The sequence below is a fragment of the Varanus komodoensis genome, unplaced genomic scaffold (assembly GCF_004798865.1).
Source record: "Varanus komodoensis strain SLA01 unplaced genomic scaffold, ASM479886v1 scaffold14_1, whole genome shotgun sequence".
In the NCBI taxonomy this organism is placed as follows: domain Eukaryota; kingdom Metazoa; phylum Chordata; class Lepidosauria; order Squamata; family Varanidae; genus Varanus; species Varanus komodoensis.
Genome location: NW_025335438.1, coordinates 6,967,271 through 6,983,586, shown reverse-complemented (window position 1 = coordinate 6,983,586; position 16,316 = coordinate 6,967,271). Strand labels below are relative to the sequence as shown.

Sequence of the window (16,316 nt, the reverse complement as noted above, 5' to 3'; positions counted from 1 at the left end):
ATATTTGCAGTGCAGAAGTATGTTGATTTCAGTTCCTCCTATCCCAATTATTTTAGTTCATAACCATGGAAAGTAAAACCTCTCTTACCTTAGGCCAATTGATGCTCTTGGTGGTGATGACAAAACTGTCTGAATCTGTTGCTTTTGTTCTCCACTCCCTGCAGGGCGTGTGTGTGTTGGTGAAACCTATCAACAGAGACAGAAATACCACTTTCATTGCAGAATATCAATTGGAAGTCACTCACACTATACCCTGTTTTTCAGAGGCTGGCCTACCAGCTCAATTCCTCTGTACTTCCGACAGTCAGTCCAAACACTCAAGCTAGCCTGTGGTACAGTCCTCAAAGGAAGGAAATGTTAAGTGTCTGGGAGCATTGAGAATGAAGTACCACTTGTGTCCATGTGAAGTAGTACAGTCCCAGTCTAGGTCTGTACTATTCTATGTTTGCCCCCACTTCTCTGCCTCATCTTCCTCCTATTAGCTCATTGCCCTCCCTGCTCCTTGAACATACCCAGTATTGTAAGTAAACTGGTGGAAGATATTCTGTGACACACACCTCAGACGCTTCTAGCAGCAGTGAACCTTCTTTGAAAATATGTTTTGTACTATCTTTGAAAATATAGATTTTATGATCTATTCCCATGCACAGCTGTTCAACAGGCTTTTTGTCCCATGATTTAATATGATTCCCTCTTCCTGTAATTTAAACAGGATTCCTGTTCTGTCTTAGTCGGATATCCAGATGCAGTTGAAACAATATGCACTTTAATTCTCTGGCAACACACTTGTATAGCACTTGGTTTTATTTCCTAGGACATTCCATTTTCAGGGTGAGGAAGGCAAACTATTCCACATGTGACAAATAAGGAGTGCTGGTACTCAGACTGACGGACTATTAATGAGCCTGCTCAGAGAAAACAAGTAGACAGCTTCATCAGTTCTTGGCATCTCATTATGGCCTATGCAGTGAAAGCTGATGATATCAGCACAATTAATTTTAATGCACATGGCAAGGAGTTTTCTACCTGCAACTATCCGAGTATTCAAAACTAGGGTAAATGAATCAACTGCTGTCATGTAGGGGAGATACTCTAGCAAAGTCATTGAAGATGCCTCTATCTGCCTTTTCCAAGAGATATAATAACAGAGTTTCCTTCTTCCAACTTCAAAAGTTTGATATCTTCTGAACTAGATTTTTTTTCCTACAAGAACTAGAATGAAATGAGAAAACATTCCACACACAGTATGTTGTAATCAGCCGGTAGGATCCAGAGTAGCACTTAGCACAGTTCCACTTAGACTGAAAGAAGACCACGGAAAAGTGGTTTTTGCTCTTTGTCCTTTCTACTACAGAACCATATACTTCCCCAAAAACTTATGCGGAGGGCTGGGGACCCCATGGAGCAAATGAAAGGCAACACAGGAGGCTTCAGGGTGAACGGGGTATCAGTAACAATTCTCTCTCTGCCCCTTCCTCCAGCAGAAACTTTGGTTGGATCTTGGTATAATCTGTAAACTGAAGGGGCCCTTCTATTCATGGAATGCCCAATCAGTGGCTGTGCTAGTCCCTGAAAGAGCCAGGCAGAGGCCCAAAGGACAAAATAACTGTACAAATTTGCATATGCTAACTTGAATAAGCAAATATACATACATATAGAAGGTACGCTTTCCAAACAGAATTGTGCAAATGTCCCAAATTGTGCTGGCTTAAAACTTACTCTTGATTTACCTACACTTTTCAAGATGGGGAAAAAAGAGTTGCTAGGCTGTATGGCACCTTAAATAGCCACTAACAGACTGCAAACAGAGCATGGCAGACTGGCAATGGGAAGTGTGGAAATGCCAACTATAAGAGCCCATGCTCAGTCTGCAAACATACATAAATTACTAGGGAGTAATCCTCATCGAACATAGTGAGATGAACTTCTGAGTAAATGCTCACTTATTCTTCCTCTCCCTTCACCACCAAGCACAGCAGCGCCAGAGAGAGACCTTCAGACTGGTGCTTTGCGGTTCTTGGTCCCTGCACCAGGTGAGGAGACAGGAAGCACCACTGCCAAATGTGGCTCCATGTTTTGTTTAACTTTTGGTGGTGGTGGTGCTTCCTTTACATTTGGGATTGTAGAACACGTTTACATTTTATTTTTTACAGTTCTTGCATTCTAACTTCTTGAAATTTTGAAATCTATGCAAAATGTTACAATGTTAAATTTGTAGTAGTGTCGTTATTATAAACTCTTAAAGTAACAAAATGCAGAGCTGGATATCTCTTTTAGAACCAAACAAAATTCCTAATTACTAAAGTTTCCTAGTAACTGCAAGGCTACTCTGTTCAGAGGGAAAAAACAAGGTTGTATTAAGATGAATGATGGAAATTGGGACTGTGCCCATTTTGTCAATTTCATAAAACACCTTTTGACAGTTTTCTGCAATTCTGCACATATACAATTTTGCATAATTGTACAGAATCTGATACCTTTTTGAAAAATCCTTCATTGAAAGTAAGTTTCTAGCTTTCAAAAAGGATTCTGACAAAATGCCTCGCCACACACTCCTGAGTAAACTTAGCAGTCACAGAATAAAATGAAAGGTCCACTGATGGATCAATAAATGGTTAAAGAATACTCTAAATGTTCTTATGCTCTTAGATTATTATATACAGTTCTGGTCACCAGACCTAAAATGATATTACAGAGCTGGAAAAAGTGCAGAAAAGGACAAACAAAATGATCAAAATGCTGCAGCAATTCCCCTATGAGGAAAGGTTACAACAGCTGCAATTGTTCAGCTTAGAAAAAAGTCAAGTAAGAGGAGGCATGCTAGAGGTGTACAGAATTAATGCATGATGTGGAAAAACTGGATATGGAGACATTTTTCTCCCTCACCCATAATACTAAAACCAGGGGTCATTCCATGAAGCAGATTGGTAGGTGGTTTAGAACAGATAAAAGGAAGAACTTCTTCATACAATGCATAGTTAAACTACGAAATTTGCTACCATGGGAAGTGGCAATGGCCATGAATTTGGATGGCTTAAAAGGGGATTGGACAAATTCAGCAGGAGAAGGATCTTAATGGCTAAGAATCCTGACATCTATGTGCTACCTCCAGTTTTGGGGATAGCATGCCAATGTAGACCAGTTGCTGAGGGTGCATGATTGGGAAAATAATCCTGCACTCAGCTTGCTTATGGGATCCTGTGGGCAGCTGGTTTGGCCACTGTGTGAACAGAAGGTTGGATTAGATGAACTGTCAGCCTGATCCAGCATGCTTCTCACAAGATGCATGCAAGAATGCACAGGCAGAACCTTCAAAAGACTATCATTCAGCCCAAGCATAATGCAGACTGGTGTGTGAACACACAGACACACACATGGTTATACCACTTGACTTGTTCCTGTGTCAAGACTTCTTTCTACAGTGGTAACAAGATAGGTATTTTTGATTAGACTATTGCTCTTGACTACTTTCCTATTGCAGGGCCATCCAATTCTATACTTCCTTTTGGTTCTGAGGCACTGGCATGAGACAGAAGAGGGGACAATTAACTAGTGCTCAGTTTCCAGGGTTGTGTTTACAATTTTTTTAGCCCTTACACAGCACTGGAAACACATATGAATCAAATAGGACTGAAAGCACTTCTCAGGCTAGAGACACCCATGCCAGGATAGAAGTTCAGTACAACACACATCAAAATGCTTCCATTGTGACACTATGCTAAAAATTTGAAAAATAAAATTAACACTGATACTTTCTAACTATACACACACAATTTTGATGGGAATGGTTAATCACTGGTATTCCCTGAAGCATTCTGAATACTTGCATGCTTAATCCAGTTGCCTTCAGTGTCTGGTTTACAGAGTGACTAATGAGATACTCTGATTTCTTGTGCTACTTGTGCCAATTTTCTGCAGTGCCACAGAGAATAAACCACCTTTATAATTACTCTAGATCAACTATATTGTCATGAAATCAAATTTTGGGAGTATTTTATGCACAGCATGTTCTGTTAAGTGTCTCTTGTTCAAATTGCTGCCAGCATGATGCCTTTCACCACTAGCTGTTTCTTGATGGAATTTAATAAATATTCATTGGCAGAATGCAATGTAATTGATTCAGCTACTTTCATTTTTTATCAGCTCAGCAGGAGACCACAGACTCTACAAAAAACCTCCAAGACATGCCAAAGGTTGACAGTAAGAGGCTTTTGTGATTCACTTGGTGAAGAGAGAAGAAGCGAATAGTGCCTTGCCTTATCGGTGTCTAATTCACACTGTCAGAAAGCAGAGGTTTTGTATAACCAGCATGCATTTCCAAGAAATGGAAAATTCTGGATGTGTAGCCTTAGGTAAAATGCTTTGATATCAAAGGAGACTTCTGCTCAGATTGTGATCATTTAAACACTAGAACAATTATTTTAATGAAAATTAGAATACTGTTCATTTGCTTATAGTCATGATTGGTATTAGGTAAAATGTAAGGCATTATGCACAGGGGAAAATGGTGAACAGAAGGAGCAGAAGCAGATAGGCAGAAGAATGATAGAAAATGATACGGGATTACAATGGATTGCAGTAAGTCAACAAAACCAGTGCTGTGATGAGATGAGCAGAAGGTGAAACAAACTGGGCCTTACAATTCAATGGACTAGAAAACATCCAAAGGAAACTTTGGGATAAGTTTAAATATTTATCTATACAGCGTTTGACTGCCATGGAGTAATTATTTTGAAACTGGGTGGTATCGTAAGAAGCAATAATGTAAATGCAAGACATTAATTAAACCACTACTGAAATGCTTCATTAATTTCCAGGCCTTCTATTCAAAGTGTGCCCAATCTCCCATTATTTATTGATGCCAATGATGCATTCACAGATTGGGCAAAGAAAGAAGATGACCAAGTCTTGCTGTAAGGATATGTTCATTTAGTAAAAGGACAGGAGTGAATCCTGTGAAGCATGTACAACATTATTTAGAAAACCTCCCATTATGTATGTATTTATTTATTGGTGTTCTACTTACTGGAATGCCAGTGAAGGTAACTGGGGGAGACTGCCAAGAGATGCTAAAGCTATTTCCATTGGGTGTGAACTTGGTTGACCCTGGAATGTTCACAGGAGCAGTGGCCTGTTTTAAAAAACAGTCAGTTGGTTAAGGAGGAACATCCTTATTCTACAGAATTATATTGTAAACCAGGTGTGCAGAACCTCTTTCAGGCTGAGGGCTGAACTCTGTTCTGGAGAAGCTGCCAGGCGCCACATTCCCATGGCTGGTGGAACTGAAGGCAAATGGGAGAGGCCCAAAATGTTCAGCATATTTTAGCTTAAAACTCTTACTGAGCTTAGGAAAGGTATCTTAACCTTTTAAAATGGGCAAAAACCAGGCAAGCACCAAATTAATAGTGGTTGGGGGAAAGGGTTTTGGGGGACCTTCTAGAGAACTAGATTTGGCCCCTGAGCTTGAGGTTCTGCACCTCTGCTTTGGGCTGCCTCACAGTGAGGATTACAAATTGGTGTCAATACTGGAAAGGTTGTTTTTGAAATGGCATTCTACCTCTCATTCAATTCCCTGAGGGAATATGATATCCACTGAGTAGAAAAAGAACTACAGTTGATATAATTTATGAGAATTAAAAGTTTAAATATATATATGCAGGCCTAATAAAGAATCATTAAAGGCTTAGATTTTATAAAAGCAGCAATTAAAAGGGATAACAACAACCAGAGCTTTAAAAATGGTATTTGCCAGTTTCTATCACAAAATGATTAAAAGAATGGCAGTGAGCAAGAGGAAACATGACATTATCTGTTAATATCATTTTGAAACAACTAAAAACTATTTATTTATTTATTTAGGAGACTTCTATGCCGTCCCATTCACCAAAACTAGTTGCAGATATCAAGCTGGTTTAACCTGATGAGTTATGCAGCAATTGCAAAGCAGAAGGAAGGGGAAACAAAAGAACAGAACAGCATGACAGCATACAGAGGTTTCAGAATTTAATTACATTACTAAAAAAGAAGAAAAAGGCAGACTAACAAATAAACATTCAATGATTTCTAAAAACCTGCTGGTTTAAGATGAGAGTTAAGACTATCTTATGTTGGTTCAAGCTCCACAAAGCCAGGAAATTGGAAGCTTGGGCTGATACCTTAACAGATGTGTCCTTTAATCAGTGATGATGTTTTGAAACCCCACAAAGTGTATTTGCCTACAAGTTACCCTTCAAGTTTCCTGGATCTTTCAGGCCCAAATCAGAATGGGGAGGATGGAATGCCTAGAACCAGCAAGGAACCCGGTGTTCTGGCCCTGTATTGCTTTTTGAAGCATCAGAGTCTTTTTCTGTTGCTATAGAAATCCTCTTACGAGTTGATCCATGCCTGACTGTTACTTGAAAGCAAGCATAACTGTGGCACTGCCTATTGGTTAGGGCATTACCCTTAGCTTCCAATTGCCTGGATTTGTGGAATATAAGCCAATATAGGATAGAGTTATTTATGATCTCAAACCATCAGGTTATTTTAACACTGACTTTCTCTGCTTTGAAAAAGCAGTGTTCTAGAAAACACAGAGACCCAAACTAAAAGTAAAAAAAAAAAAAAAAGCAGCAGCAAGTCATTAACTGAATAGGTGTGTACAAATGAATAGATTTGGCCTTGTATGTTTTGAATTCCAGAACAGCTTTTTTCCCTCCATCTCTTCATCAGTAAGCAATAGACCCTTAGCTTCAAAGCTATCTTAGTTGACAGTTCCTAACTACTCCTCTCCCAATGCTAATATGCAAGAAGTAACAGTGGAATTCAAAGCACTGGGTATACTGGCAGCATTCTTATTTCAGAGTGAAACTGAGCATGTCCAGCATAGCTCTGCCAGCAGCTGCTTCCATAGGTTTTCATGGGGCAGAAAAACATAGATAACTTTTAAACTGCTTCTCAAAATTTCATCAAAGCAATGGAAGGCACACCTGCTCGACAAGCCTGAACAATGAGAATGAGATGCTGAGATGAAGCTTGGAGTAAATGTACCAATTTTTAGCACATTTTAATTTGCTTTATCTGTGTAAATTTTATTTGATTGGTTTAGAATTGTATATAGTTGTCAACAAAATCGGTAGATTATGGATGGTAAGTTTCAAGTTATTCGTTTAAGAAATACTACTTTTATAAGCAGTAGGACTTTGTCGACAGTTATTCTGTTGCTGCCAACTCAGCTTAACTAGAGGGGCATTCAGTTTCTGACAGGCTGCAGAGCTTCTGTTTAAAAAGACTTGAATGGGGATGCAAACAAAGGATACCAGTGCACCTGCTTTCCCTCATATATAGTGCCTCCTATGGGCTGCTCAGCATCTAAAGTCCTACTGTGGATATCCTCACAGATTGAACTTTAGGCAGGGGACTCCCGGAACAGGGACCCTTCAGTGAAGGCACTGACTTAAAATGTCCCAGCACCCTGTATCAGCTTTCCACAACCTGGTTTCCTCCACATATGTTGGTACATTTCCTTTCAGTCAGCGGCCACTGGCCATGCTGGTTGGTGCATGCTATAGTTAACCCATCTGGAGAAAGTTGGTTTAGGGAAGAGCCAGTGTTGCATAGCGATTTGTACTTGGATTGATATCCAGAAGGCACTGTGACAAGGAATTAGGCTTGCAGTGTCCAGTGCAGGTGTTAAGTGAAGCCATAAAGGCAATCATACTCGTTAGTCATAATTTCTCTGAGAAAGTTGTACAGCCTCAGTGATGGTATAAGATTACCAGCTGCTAGGAATGTGAACTCCTCACCTCACTCTTGAACTAAGGATGTTTGCACACTCTTTTGCTAGAGTGAGTTGGAATAGCTGGACCATCGCTTACTCTTATTTCCCTTGACTCTCAGGAAGCTGTGTATACTGACAGCCTTTGGAACAAATGGAGAGAGAAACTGTATACAATCTATGACAGAGGTAATTGTTCTTTGGCTCTCTACCTGGAACTAGAAGCACACAAGGTGTTCAGTAACTATTGCTCCTGATGCTACATCTGTGACATCAAGAAGGCCTGTGACTAGAGGGACTTTCATAAGCTTTTTTTCACTTGCTTATCACTTCTTCACCTGCAGCCACATTTTATCAATATATGCATTTAATATACTGTATACCATCTTTGACACAGATGATTTTGTTTCGCCCTTATTGGCCTTGAATCTTAAGTGAGGTGCCTTGTCTGGACCAGGCAGCTGGGGTTAACACATGGCTAGAATAATGGACTGGGACTCAGATGACCAAGTTCTAGTCCCAACCCTGCTCTGATGCTCACTGGGTGATTTTATGCCAATCACTGACTCTCAGCCTATTCTACTTACCAATGCAGTTGTGAGGATAAAAAGGAGAGGAGGATTATGTAAGCTACCTGGGATTCCTTGCAAGATGAAACATAAATATATTCTCAAGCACCACACAAAACCCTGGCTTTTGCACACATTTATTGCTTCCTGTCATCAGGTTTTGCTCTCTCTCTGCCTGTTTCTGATGCTGTATTGTGATTTTGTTTGATAATCTTTTTGATTTGTTTGATAATCTTTTTGATTTTTTTGTAAGTCTTCTTGAAAAGTACAAAGAAGGGTGGAATATTATTTTTAAACAATAAAAAATAAACACATCTCCTTTCCTTTCCAGAAAAGATCATCCTTTCCTGCATGTCCAGGATGGCTTTTGTAACCAAGTATCAACAGTGGAGCTGGATCTTCCTGCCCATGATGTACACTGGCACAGGGAACTAGAAAGCATATGTGTTACAGGGGCATAATACCATACAACACCAGCACAGGTCCAACGTTTTGACATCATATACCATATCATTTAAATTCCCCATGCACCTTCAACTCTTTCTGATCTTTGCAGATTTTTAAAAGAAAGCAAACCCTATAGAATGCCAGTATGGAAACTCATGGGCTTGGTTCAGACAGAACAAGAAAAAACAGTTCCCATTAAAAGAATGAACCTCAGGAAGATTTCAGTTCATGAACCTAGTCCTCAAATACTTCTCTTTCCTTCTTTTCTCTTCCCATGGGGAGGAGAAGCTCTTGATTTAAACTACCCACTGATCCCTGTGAAAACAGTAAACTCTGCAAGCTAATTGAGATGCTGATTTGATCTGATCTTGGCCTATTCTCACAAGTCATTGTTTAATCAAACCACTATCCATCAAATTCAGGTATCAAAGGAAGCTGCAGCTTGTTCAAAATAACAAATTTCTGTGGGAGGACATGAAAAAGGAAACAAAGAAGTAAGATATACAGAAGCCTTACTCTTACCACAGCTGATTCAACTAATTTGAAACCATGATTTCTTGATGTTTAAAGGAACTCCTATGTGTATTTTTTTTACCTGGTAAGCATGGTCAGAGTGAACGAGGTAGAGGTTGGTAGGAGCTGAGCGGCTTAGAGGTGTCATCCCTTTAGCATCGGTTTTGGCACATGATAATTCACTTTTGCTCACATCTTGGGATGGAAAAGAAGGAGGAGATGCTAGAGACGGGGAGATGGGAGACAAGCTACTTAATCCATCAGCTACTGAGTCAGTGTTGAGACGTATCTCTGTGTAGTAAAAATCTTCCTCTCCATCACTGTAGTCAGATTCACCTACACGTCTAAATCAATTGAAGTTCAAGAAGTTATTTGTAGCATACTAAATTCATTATAGTAAAATAGAACTGTTGCATTAGTATATATGAACATAAAAAGAAGTTGCATTCCTCTCACTTATTACCAATGGTATGAGCGGTATAAATACTCTTTTCAATCTGGTATTGATTTTTAAATACACGGGGACATGTGTATATGTATATACACACACGTATACAGAATGAAGGCAAACTACTCTTATTTCTTAAGCTTTGATCTAAAAGGTTTGCAAGTGAAATAGTACTTGCATTTGTATATGCATATATACAAGACATGAATACAATCAGCTCTATAACACACTTTTGCATATTGGGCAAAAATATCACTGAAGCTTGAATTTTTCGCTCACAATGGGCAATATTCAATACTGCCACTGTGCTACCTCTGTTTATGTTGCACTAGCAGAATCTACCACTGATACAACAGAAATAAGCAGTTCTGACAGTAATCCCGAAAACTAGAGAAATCGCTCCTTTCCAGCACAGGAGAGGTCAGCGGAGCACCTTTCTGACCCATCCTGTTCTTGAAGTAAGTGCTTCACTCATTTATGATCACTGCAGACTTCTACTAGCTTCCCCCTGTGCTAGCAGTGCATCCTGCTGAAGTGCGGGTGGCAGAAGATACTGCCTAATATCTGAGTGCACAAACAGCAGCTGCTCTGCACGTGGGTGTTCCTGGATTACATTTTACTCTTAACTCTGCCACTAACTGAAGATCAATGTATACTTTCAGTAAAATCATGTAGTAAAGCCCTTTCTGCACTGCATGATCTTAGCTTCCATTCAATGAGTCTATCTTTGGATACAAAACTAGGGAGTCAATGGAAAGTGTCCTGCCTAACCTTCTTTTAGGTTTCGGGTTTGGTGACCTATGGGGGACCGTTCAACATGCCCAACCCAGAGCCTGCAACAGACAGGTTTATCAGTTGGTTATTCTGCTTGTAGGAACAGGAGCTAAGCCGTTGTTCCTTGGATCACTTGCTTAGCTTCTGTTCTTCTACTGCTCTGTTAATAATTGCAGGTTATATTCATTACACAGATAGATTTAGGATTTTCATAAATCTGTATATAATATTCAAAAACATAACCAGCAATCATTCATGGAAGATACATGAAAAGACCGAATAATGTTAATAACATTCTTAATGAAATTGAAAAAATATTTTGGGATGCTAGTTTCCCAAATTATACTGCAATGATACATTCCCAAATGTTCAATAGATTTTCTCATCAGATGAGAAAAGATCCAGAGCTCAGGGGCAACCCTATGCTGTATACCCTTGAAGTACAAACACCTATAACTCAGAGGTCCATGTGTATCATATGCTTGGTAGGTTAGGGTAGAAGTTCAGCCTAAGGGGTATTAGCCCCAGAGCTGAAAAATAATCCTGTGATCTGCCAAGCAACATTGTGAGACCATAGGATGTCACCCTTAATATATTTATTTTCAAGTATACAAAATAGAAAACCAGAAATAAAATTTAAAAAGCAAAAAACAAAACAAAACAAATTGAACCAAGCAATAACAATTTATTGAAAAAAGATGTCAAGTCCTAAGTAATTTTTCACTCCCTATCATCACGATCATTTATTTATTAGATTTACTGGAAATATAATTTTATTTAGATCTGCAGAATAGAAGACATGGGGCTACCTTCCTTTATCCTTATGACAAGCCTGAGAGGAAGTAAAGGTTGAGAGCACATGCACATGGAGTTGTCCCATACTGAGCATTTCCCAAGTGAAGATTCAAATGTATTTCTCCCCAGCCAGCCCCATATTACAAGTCATATTTATGCAAATGTAGAATGCACAGAATAAGGATGACATTTCAGAGAAACCTTTGATTGAAGGTATTTAGTCTATGGTAGCCTTCTCCAACCAGCTACCTCCAAACCAGTACTTTCCAGATGTTTGAGACTAAATTCTCCAGCGTTCTTGATAGATAATGGGCCATGCTGGGTGCAGCTGACTGAGGATTATATCTAAAACAGCTGGAGGGGCACAGGTGCAAAAAGGCTGGTCTGTGGGAATCTTCAGTGATGAAGATGTAATGTGGTGCATCTGAGAATTCTAATACATTGTTATGAAAATAAATTACAGGGACCATCAGGGTTGTGTGCTCTACTTCTCTTTCCCTGGTGCAGCTGCAAATTCAGAAGCTTTTTGATTAACTACTGTTTAGGGTTACAGCTGAACACTAAACTGTGATTAATTTTTAATCATGTTTTGTTGGAACTTTATAGTGTTGCAGTTTGATTGTTTCAAACAGATTGTAGTGTGTGGGATTGACAAGATTTACTGTATTTGATCAATTCTATATCTGTCATGAGGTAACTGAGTGAAAAAATGTATTTTAGGAACTTGGCAAAGCAAATTACCACAGGTAGGTTGGTTAATTCTTGGAAATAAAAACCTTCCTGATATAGGGGCTGGGCATTCACAAGGGGTGCTTCAGAAGTCAGCTGTAATCCCAGCTACATTAAGAAGGTCTCTTAGATCTACGTGCAGTATTTATGACTAGAGCTGAAGCTCCTGTTTGAGTTAAGGTGCACAAATTTTTAAGGTAAAGCATCTGAGCTAATGTTAGAATGTTACAAATACTGACATTTTAACATGGTTGAGCAAAGAGATACTGGGAAGAGTAGCCTATCAAACATGACTAGAAAGCACTGCCGACCACACTTGGCAAATAGGTATAAGTTCTCAAGCGAAACTGCTTGTTGGGTGAGAGGACTAGAACTTCAGTTTAAACAATACTAGCCACAATTTCAACTAGATTTCTAATCATCCTGATTACATTGCATGTGATGATGCAACTTGTTTTATCCTTGCAAAGCTTGCTGCTGCTGCTGCTGCTGTTGTTATATGCTGTCAAGTCAATCTCTGACTTAGGGCGACCCTATGAATGAAAGCCCTCCAAAATGTCTTGTCCATGACAGCTTTGTTCAGCTCTTCCAAGTTTAAGACTTCCTTTATGGATTTGATCCATCACCTATTTGGTCTTCCCTTTCATATTCTGTCTTTGACTTTCCTAACATGATTGTCTTCTCCACGGAGTCTCGCCTTCTCACCATGTGTCCAAAGCATGACAGCCTTAGTTCTGTCATTTCTGCTACTGGCTTGATTTGATCAAGGACCCACTTGTTTGTCTCTCCGTTGAACCAGGTATTTGCAAAGCTCTCCTCCAGCATCATGTTTCAAATGCATCAGTTTTCTTCCTGCCTGCTTTCTTCACTGTCCAGCTTTCGCACACATAGATTGTGACTGGGAATGAAATTGATCGCCAGTAAAATATCTTTATACTTGATATTTTCTAGTTCTTTCACTTCTACCCTTCCACATTTCAGTCCTCTTCTAATATTTTGGCTGTAGTCTCCTTTGAATTGATGACTGAATCAAGGTATGTAAAATCTTTTCCAATTTTGATTTCTTCATTATTATTAAAGTCCTGCAATTCTCCTGTGGACATGATTTTTGTTTTCTTAATATTCAGCTACAGTCCTGCTTTTTGTACTTTCTTCTTGCACTTGCAAAGTTAGTTATTCTCTAATACTGTTTGATAAATGAATATTTACTTTGTTGTACCACTTTTTGTAAATAGCCATTGTATGGGTTACAATACTTGAAGCCCAGAACATTCAGCCAGAATTTATGTACCTGTTGCTGAGTGGGGTTTGTTTATACAGTTTTCCTGGTCAGAGAAGTCATACACAGACCTATTTAGCTAAGAGAAATGTGCTAAATGTTTTACTTATCTCAATATCATATTTAAGATTAAGCAAAGTTTTTATATTGTCAACACAAGGAGCTACAGTTAACAATAAAACAAACAAAAACTTCTGGTTTCCTTATGACCACACTGGAGTGCTGGTGTGGGGTGGGAAGCATGACCTAAAGAATAAGGGTTATGAATGACAGGAATCACTTTTCACAGGAAACAACTCTTAAATATGTACAAAATGCCTATATTTTATATGCCTATGAAATGTAGCATGGAACCTATATCTTTGCCAAAATCTCAGTGGTAGTAAAATAGAAATACAGTAATACAATCGCTAATAGCTACAATGTAAGCATATAGACTTGGGTATAAATCTCAGTGAAATAAACTAGATTTGCTTCTGAGTAAAGGTTAGGATTTGGAGAAAAGTCTTTTTGGTAGTTTGAATGATAGTTCTCTTACCCAAGGTGAATGGTCCGGATGTGTTTTTGAATACCAACAGCTGTGCTTAGTACCTTTCCGCAGTTTTTCCAAAGGCATTTAAACATGACCTTCATGGAATTCTGAGAAATTCAACAGAAGTGGGGAAAAAAACATTACATAATTTTTTCACCTATTTGTTTGACTTCCATGGATTATAAAGCAGGCCATAGTCTGCTAACAAGTACACTAGAGGAAATCCAAATTAAAGCTACAAGTTTAGATAACATTTATTAAGGAAGAAGCCCATTGAACAGACTGGGACTTACTTCTGACTAAATATACAAGTGCAATTTAAGTCCACGATTCAGATACAGAATTGTACAGATATGCAACCCTGCTAAAACAATGGAAAAATACTGTTTTATTTTGAATATTATATCCAAACAACAAGCAGTAGTTAACTCTTCCTGTACTGTGTTTCTGTTTGCTTTCAAAATATAAAACCCCAAAACAACCCACCACCACCACACTGGGAACAAGTGACAGCCCCAGTCACAGTTGGGCATGGACTTCCTATGGTCCAAAGGTAAAGCAAAGCCTCATACTGGCATGAAAAGCAGTACTTTATTTGCAAGAATTGTCAGTGGATTTCAACCAAGAGGGCCCTTTAGGGGCATTAAAACAAATAACGTGGGCGGAACTGGCTGGAGCTGGGGGTCAGACTAGATGGCCTGGGAGCCCCTTCTGACTCACTCTGTTTCTATGACACATATTTTAAAACATGTACAAAACTAAATAATATACCATTTCTTTCAGATGCTATATATGATGCAGTCCTCCCTGAATAACTCAGAATAAGAACCAAATTTTGAAAATTTGGAAAGGGGAACAGCAACAGGCAATTTTAAGGTACATTTGAAGATATATTTTGTTTTAGTGTTGGCGAACAAGAATGTTCATGATTGGCCAGAAATAATAAGCTTGAGCAAGATAAAGTTTTTGGGCAAAAAACTTTGGGAAAAATATTGAGCAAAAGAATAAGCTGTGTACTTCCTTGCCAGCTTCCCTTCCCTAACATGCCTGATTTTTATACTATCTGAACCATGAATTTGTGACTGTAATAAACCAGGATGTAAGTCATGATTAGATCTCAGTTTGTCAGCAGAAATGACAAACAGTACTATTATCAGTACTACTATCACTATAACTATCACTATTATATCCTGCCTATTTCCAGTGATTGAGACTCAAGGCAGCTTACAACATTACAATTCATGTAATTACAATATTTGAAAATATAAAAGTTAAAAATATAATTCAATCAATTAGATATTACAATATAACAGACATCAGATTAAAAACACTAACCAACAATGTAATGAATAAAACTAATCCACCCTACTAGACAGTAGTAAACTGTGCCAAGTTTTTGTTTGTTTGTTTTATTTTTGCAGGGGAACATCAAAATTAAAGCAGTTCCATTAGTAACACCAACCAGAGGACCACCTGACTCGGTTTTATTGGATATGTTTCTGTTAAGACCTAAGGTTGCAGACAAGATGCTGCGCCAAGTCTGGCTGCCCACCATTATTTATCCTTTGCTCTTCATGGTTTAGTACCTCTACTGGGTCCAGTCAGCTATAACTCCTCCTTGAGTGAAGGAGCAGTGCCAACATCTGTAATGGAGGAGATAATTAAGCTGTTCCTGAAGAAGTCTAATCTGGGTCTGAGTGATGGCCACAACTATAGGCCAGTAAGCAAAGTTTCCTTGCAAGGCAAGTTGCTTGAGTGGTGGTTCCCAGTCAACTCCAGGCACTCTTTAATGCAACAGATTCTCTAGATCCATTTAAATTGGCCTAGGGCCTGGTTCTGGAATAGAAACTGCCTTGGTCACCTGTGGGATGGCCTCTGCTGGCAGAGGGATGGGGGAGTGTTACCCCTCTTGGATCATTGACCATGTCATCTGGACAGGTTGCCTGGACTAGCAGTGGGAAGCAGTGCATTGCAGTGGTTCAACTTGTATAGGGATGGTAAATTTGAGAAGGTGGTATTGTAGGACTTTTGCTCTGTGCCTTGACCGCTATGCTGTGGCATCCCAGAGGGCTCTTACTATATCCCCCACATTGTCCAACATCTGTGTGCAACCACTGGGGAAGGCTAATGAAAGTGTGGCCTGAGGGGTCATGAATAGCTGATAACACCCAGCTCTGTTTCTTCTTTTAATCAAGACCAGGTGAGGCAATGACTGTGTTGGATCAATGGCTCTGCATGATAATGGACTGGATGAAGGTCAATATATTGAGACTCAATCCAGACAAGAAGAGGTACTATTAGTGGGTGGTTTGGCTGCCTGGATGAGTTATATTCAATCTGTTTGAGGAGAGGATTGCACTCCTAAAGGATCAGGTTCCTAGTTTGCGGGTGCTTCTGTCACTAGAGGTACAGGCCAGGCTCAATGCTATGGAGCACTTTTTATCAGTTTAGGCTCATATACTAACCATATATGG

General features: G+C 39.2%; 1 protein-coding gene across 3 annotated transcripts in view; it reads right to left on the bottom strand.

Moving 5' to 3' along the window:
- ZNF704 (zinc finger protein 704) overlaps window positions 1-16,316 on the bottom strand; it is a 68,865-nt gene that overhangs the window by 10,133 nt on the left and 42,416 nt on the right. The window contains exons 5-8 of one of the 3 annotated variants that reach the window (XM_044423994.1): window positions 13,849-13,949; window positions 9,368-9,629; window positions 5,027-5,131; window positions 89-186 (exon numbers count right to left, since the gene is read on the bottom strand). In XM_044423994.1, coding sequence (XP_044279929.1) covers window positions 89-186; window positions 5,027-5,131; window positions 9,368-9,629; window positions 13,849-13,949 — 566 coding nt within the window. The remainder of the gene's footprint in view (window positions 1-88; window positions 187-5,026; window positions 5,132-9,367; window positions 9,630-13,848; window positions 13,950-16,316) is intronic. The other 2 variants (XM_044423995.1, XM_044423996.1) reach the window with 2 other exon arrangements.